The sequence below is a fragment of the Platichthys flesus genome, chromosome 8 (assembly GCF_949316205.1).
Source record: "Platichthys flesus chromosome 8, fPlaFle2.1, whole genome shotgun sequence".
NCBI classification, from domain to species: domain Eukaryota; kingdom Metazoa; phylum Chordata; class Actinopteri; order Pleuronectiformes; family Pleuronectidae; genus Platichthys; species Platichthys flesus.
Window position 1 is genome coordinate 22,646,488 of NC_084952.1, and position 6,828 is coordinate 22,653,315.

Here is a 6,828-nt window from a genome sequence, read left to right on the forward strand (position 1 = left end):
TGTACCAAATTTGAAGAAATGATCTTTAGCTTATCCAAAGACGTTATGTTCCAAATGCCAAAAACATGTTTTGTAAGGTCAGAGGGACCTTTGAGCACCAAATTGTGATCAGCTAGACGTTGAGTCCAAGTGATCATTTGTACTACATTTGTGAATGAAAGGCTTAACACATGCCAATCACAATTTTGAGTGAATATCACCTGTGAAATCATTTGTAGCCCTAAACTGCTAACAATCCACAGCACAACATCTGAACATTATCTGTATAATATTTTAATTCTAAGAAAGTGAAGCAGAGTAAAGTTAGAGGTTTTAGTCGGGACCGCCAGTAAAACGAGGGTAGAAGAACAAAGGTAGGTGGCACCTTGTGTAAGAGCTGCTATGCAGCCTAAGTGTGTGTAGTTAAATATTTATGTTGGTTTGATATTTTCTTATATTATCCAGGTTTGTAGTTTTAGTTTTATAGAGTCAAAATATATTTTGTATATTGTGTCTGCTATATTCAATTATATTCTGTTTTGGGTGTTTTTGTTGAGGCCGTAAGGCGATTCATCGCACAGGTGCCTGGTGAGGATGCAAGAAGAGTGTGGAGTCTGTTGAGTAGAATAAAACAAGTTTTGACGACGAGGACCCATATATTACAAACACTGTGTTCAACCCATAGAGGCTGTTTTTCTTTACATAAACCATAACAAAAGAAATGTCATCAAAAAACAGTTTAAATCTAGTTCACTGATCAATAAAGCATAAATATGCAGTATGTCTTTCATAACTCACTTCTTCATCATTAAAAAATGTACATCTGCCTGTGTAAAGACAATCATTAGCTGCTGTGTTTGTATTTCTAATGAAGAACCTGCTTACACAGTTTCTGTTACAACCAAAAACCTGGATTGAATTCTTAAGAAAGGTAGCTACCTGTTTGCATACCTCGTAAACATCTACAAAGGGTGCCGGAGGTTTCTATGTGTTTGTTACACTGTTGACCCGACAAACTAAAGATAAAAAAAGACTCCTTTTCCATTGACAGGAATGTTCCCCAATGTAGCTTTTATGTGACCCTCATTAAAATAGAACAGATTCAGCAAGAAAGAATCCAAACAATAGTCATTTGACTGTTTCTGTTCTCCTCTGAGCCCACGTTTGAAACAAAGCAACGATTTTAAATCAAAATGCTCTGCAGACCTTTAGCTCCTTGAGGAGAAGAACAAGGAGGACAATGAATCCATAAATACATGACGTGCGTCATGAATTGAGCTATACGGCACATGTGCTGTAGAGAAACCATGGTATCATTATACCATATATGATTCACTCATTTTTAAAGACATACATTATACTGCGAGAAAGCTTTCTGTTGCCCTCATGACTAAGCAGAGTAACTGGGGGAGGCAGGTAGTTGAACTATGACAGGCCTATATATACACCTCTGTGGCCTTTAGTTCAGTTAGTGAGGGAGAGGCACAAATGAGGGTGTTCTCTTCCATATGCTCACAATAAGCTTTAGAATCATTAGCACTTGCTGTGACCATGATGAATGTCACGCCATTATACATGCAGTTCGTTGACAACCTCGCACTCTTACTATTAGCCTTGCCACTTGCTTTGAAGCCTTATATCTGCATGTTTCACTATTAGCTTCCTCTAAACCGCAGCTCCTGATGCAGAAGCATTGCAATTACAAACTTTCAAAAAGAATTATAAAGCGAACAACATCAAATTACACATATGTACACAAAAGGTGAACCAGATTAGATCTTATGTAATCTTACACTATTAATTTATCCTCATGTTCAAAACCTTGGTAAGACACATGCTGGAAGCACTATACAAAATGATCAGAGAAATCATTCTGCTACATGCTCCAGATTTCCCTTAATGCAAAGTACAGTGAATGCAGCAAACCATAGGCAGCAGTTTGATAATACCATGCACACACCGTACCACAGGTTCTGCACCACTTGTCTTTTATAATTAGGTGGCTGTTTCATCAAAGTATGACTATTGGAGTTTAAAGGAAGTTAGCCCTCTGTTTATCGCTACAAGATCAATAAACATCACCTATTCAAAGATGGCTCCCCTGAGAAAGATACAGCAGTCTGACAAGGGCTAGAGAGAACATATTAATGACAACAAACAATGGAACTGAGAGCAGTACGCCTCCCCACAGGGAGCGTTAAGTATACCTTGTACAGAAAGATAGTTCCAGACGACAAAGTAATAGAAAAGATTTGAGATGTGACGGAAGGAAATTTATTGTGGAATGGGCCGGTTAGAAACGTAAGCCAATGCTGAGTGTAGTTTAAAGGGCTAGTTCACTTAAAAATAAATTCACTCATTATATACTCAAGCACTTTGCCAAACCTCACTGAAATCCCTGGATGCTGTTTACCATTCTGCTTTGCGTTTTATCACTGGAGACCGCTATGGCCCACACCACAGTACTCTTTATAACAAGGTTGGCTGGCCAGCCCTGTCTGAAAAAAGGGATAATCATTTGAAGATCTATATTTACAAAACAATCACTGGGCTACTGCCATTATATCTCTCCTTTCTCATCACCTGGAATTGTAATAACCTCAATACCCGCTCCCAGAGCTGGCCCTTATTATATCTGCCTCGAGTTAACACTAACTTGGGGAAGAAAGCTTTCTGCTGTAAGGCACCCTACATCTGGAATGTGTCACGGATATGGTGAGGACCCAAAAGCAGCACAGGCAGACTAGCTGGTAGACAGGTCCAGTGGGGGGCTGTGGAGCCACAGAGCCGAGCAGGAGCGTAACCAGAAGGGAAAAAGCGAAACTCGTGGTCGAAGGCAGAAGGCTGAGGTAATGTCCAGGGCAGAGACGAGGTAGGCAGGTCAGGGATCGACGGGGTCGGCAACAGGTGATCAGTCCGGGGAAAATACGCTGGAAAGTCAGGCATGACACAAGAACAATCTGGCACTGAAGCAGAGACAGGAGCAGGCTTAAATGCTGACACAGGTGTGGAGAGTTGCCCTGAGGAGTGGCTGTGGCTGTCTGGCAGATCGGAGCAGAGACAGGTGAGTGGAAAAATACCAGCAGACAGGAGATGAGCAGACTGTGACAGAACCCCCCCCCCCCTCAAGGGACGGCTCTCGACGTCCCAAGACGAATGGACCCGGAGGAGGGCTAATACTCGTCCGAGAGTCCAGCGTCCATCTCTACCTCCATGGTCCCGGGGAGAGTGTCGTCGTCCTCCTCAGAGTAGGGGGGCCCTGCCCTGTCCTCGGCGTCGTCGTCGCTGTCGTTCGGGGACTCCGTCGGAGGATGTGGTCTGGAAGGTGGCCTGGTTCTGGACGTCTGGGTGAGGTTGCGTCGATGGAAGTCCCTGATGAGGGTGTGGTCCACGATGTTCCTCCCGGGGACCCAAGACCTTTCTTCAGGACCGTAACCCTCCCAGTCCACCAAGTACTGGAATCCCCTCCCACGCCGGCGAGACTGCAGGATGCGACGGACAGTGTAGGAGGGACCTCCATCGATGAGGCGAGGAGGCGGTGGAGGCGGCGCGGCAGGGACCAGGGCGCTTTCTCGGACCGGTTTGACTTTGGAAACATGAAACGTGGGATGAACCCGCATGGATCTTGGGAGTTTGAGCCTCACTGCCACCGGGTTGACGATCTCCTGGATCTCGAACGGGCCGATGAAGCGAGGAGCCAGTTTCTTGGATTCCACCCGGAGGGGAATGTCACGGGTGGAGAGCCAAACCTTCTGACCCGGCTGGTAGTCCGGGGCCTTGGAGCGGTGGCGATTGGATGCCGCAGTGTAGCGGTCAGCGGCCCGGTGTAGAACTGCCCTGGCTCGGGTCCAAGTCCTGCAAAAACGGCGGATGAAGCTCTGGGCAGAGGGGCAGGATGCTTCTTTCTCCAGTGCAAGAAAAAGTGGCGGCTGGAACCCATAGGTGCACTCAAAGGGGGAGAGACCGGTGGCGGAGCTGGTCAAAGTGTTGTGGGCATATTCTACCCACAGAAGTTGTTCGGACCAGCGAGTAGGGTCTTGAGACGTCATGCAGCGGAGTGCAGTTTCCATCTCCTGATTCTTGCGTTCAGTCTGGCCGTTGGACTGGGGGTGGTACCCTGAGGACAGGCTGACGGTGGCTCCCAGGAGCGAGCAGAACTCCCTCCAGAACACTGAGGCGAACTGGGGACCCCGATCAGAGACCACATCCACCGGGATGCCATGGATTCGGATGACGTGGAGAAGGATTAGTTTAGCCGTCTCCTGGGCAGATGGAAGTTTGGGCAGGGGCACGAAATGTGCCATCTTGCTGAACCGATCTGCCACCATGGTAGACCGGTGACAAAGTCCAAAGAAATGTGCGACCAGGGGCGATGAGGCACAGGCAGAGGAAGTAGAAGACCGGCAGGGGCATGGTGAGCCGGCTTGTTCTGGTTGCAGGTGGGACATTCGGGGGATGAACCCCCGAATGTCCTCATCCAGTGACGTCCACCAGAACCGGCGCTGCACGACGTCCTTGGTCCGTTGGATCCCTGGATGACAGGTAAGTTGAGTGCTGTGGGCCCATTGTAGGACCTCGGACCAGAGGTCCGGCGGGACGAACAGACGGTCGGGAGGGCAAGCACTGGGTCCAGCCTGGTCTTGGGTGGCAGCCCTGACCCTCTCCTCTATCTCCCATGTGAGTGTGGCCACCAGACGGGAAGAAGGCAGGATAGTGTCTGAGTCGGTCCTGTCCCCCTCCTCTTCCAAGAACCGACGGGACAGGGCGTCGGCTTGACATTGTGGGACCCCGGTCGATAAGAGAGGGAAAAGTTGAAGCGGGTCAGGAAGAGTGCCCATCGAGCCTGGCGGGAGTTCAGTCTTTTAGCAGAACGGAGGTACTCCAGGTTTTTATGGTCTGTCCATACCAGAAATGGCAATTTAGTCCCCTCGAGCCAGTGTCGCCATTCCTCCAAAGCCAACTTGACTGCGAGGAGTTCTCGGTTCCCAATGTCGTAATTCCTCTCTGCTGGGGTCAAACGTCGGGAATAGAAGGCGCAGGGGTGCAACCTCTGGTCAGAGGCTGCTCTCTGGGACAAGATGGCCCCCACTCCTAAGTCAGAAGCGTCCACCTCGACCACGAACTGCTGTTCAGGGCCCGGCATTCGGAGGATGGGGGCCGAGGTGAATCGTGTTTTCAAGGCCTGAAAAGAGTCATTGGCGGCCGTTGACCAGAGAAAAGGCACCTTGGAGGAGGTAAGAGCAGTGAGGGGGGCCGCCACCGAACTGTAGCCCCTGATGAACCTCCGGTAGAAGTTGGCGAAGCCCAGGAAACGTTGAAGCTGCTTGCGGGAATCAGGGGTGGGCCAAGTGGTGACGGCAGAAACCTTAGCTGAGTCCATCTCCACGGTCCCTCTCCCTACGACGTACCCCAGGAAGGAGACAGACGAGGCGTGAAACACACACTTCTCGGCCTTGACGAACAGGGAGTTTTCCAGGAGGCGTTGGAGGACCTTCTGGACGTGATGCAGATGTTCCTCTCTGGAGCGGGAGAAGATGAGAATGTCATCCAGGTACACAAAGACGAACCTGTTCAGCATGTCCCTGAGCACGTCATTCACGAGACCCTGGAATACAGCAGGCCGAAAGGCATCACCAGGTACTTGTAGTGACCGGTGGGAGTATTGAACGCTGTCTTCCACTCGTCCCCCTCGCGGATCCGGACCAGGTGATAGGCGTTGCGCAGGTCAAGCTTGGTGAATATGGTGGCTCCCTCTAGGAGCTCGAAAGCTGAGGAGATGAGAGGCAGGGGATATCCGTTCTTGATTGCAGGCCCGGCGTCAGGGGGTCAAATAGGGGGGCAGTGCCCCCCCGCCCGTGTCTCTCTGCCCCCCCATTGGCTGTCAGAGGGGTAATGATTTTTTTTTTCCTGCCGAATTTTTTTTGGGTGGAGTTATAATTTGTTTTGTGTGTCACATTGTATTAATTAATATTCAGTTAACAGAAATCAGTCAAATTTAAAATACTAAAAATATTTTAATATAATTCAATTCATTACAGCAGATACGTGTCGGCTTGTTTCACGTGACACGTGCGTGCTGCCGCAAGTGACGCGCCGACGGCTGTTTACGTACACTACCGTCTAGGAGACAGAGGAGATGTGCAGAGTCTGCAGACGGAAAAATGGATATTAGAAAATTCTTCCGACCCCCGCTGCCACAAACTAATGCTACACGAGCGACAGCTGAGCCGTATCAGAACCACCGTATCCCCGCGGCGGAGAAGGAGCTGCAGGAGCCAACAGCTAGTGAGCAGCCCCAGCTAGCTAGCGGTAGCAACACAGCCGCACAAGCCCCCCCAGCAGAGCGGTCCGAGCGGGAGCGGGAGCACGCCGATTATATCGCCAATCCCCGCTGCAGCAGCGGGCTCTCCCAAACACAAGGCCATGATCACAGTGGTCCTCCTGATGATTTAGGTGAGGACAAGCCCGCTCAGATCATTTTGAAGAAGTTTCCCTCTCGCCTTTTTAATGGTCAGAAACGCTCATTTGTTGCCCTGTGGTACAACCAAAGAGACTGGTTAGAATACAGTGTTAAAGCTGAAGCTGCATTTTGTTTTGCATGTCGAAAGTTTGGGACTGTAGATTCTGTGTTCACGAAATCTGGCTATTGTGACTGGAAACACGCAGCAGAGAGAGGATTGCGCAAGCATGCAGAGTGTAAAGAACACATGGAAAATGTGGCAAAGTGGCGGGAGAGAGTGAAGAGGGCTGATTCAGGACAGGAGATTTCTACCCTTGTGAATGAAGGCCAACTAGCCAGAAATCGGTACTACATCGGTGCTATTATCGACATGTTACAGTTCTTGGCCA

At 49.4% G+C, this 6,828-nt stretch overlaps 1 protein-coding gene across 1 annotated transcript; it reads right to left on the reverse strand.

The window, feature by feature from the left end:
- Positions 1-3,152: 3,152 nt before the first annotated feature.
- On the reverse strand, positions 3,153-3,764 carry LOC133959262 (chromobox protein homolog 2-like). The gene has a single exon (XM_062394383.1). The coding sequence runs from the start codon at positions 3,597-3,599 to the stop codon at positions 3,153-3,155; it is 447 nt and encodes a 148-aa protein (XP_062250367.1). The 5' UTR covers positions 3,600-3,764.
- Positions 3,765-6,828: the final 3,064 nt, after the last annotated feature.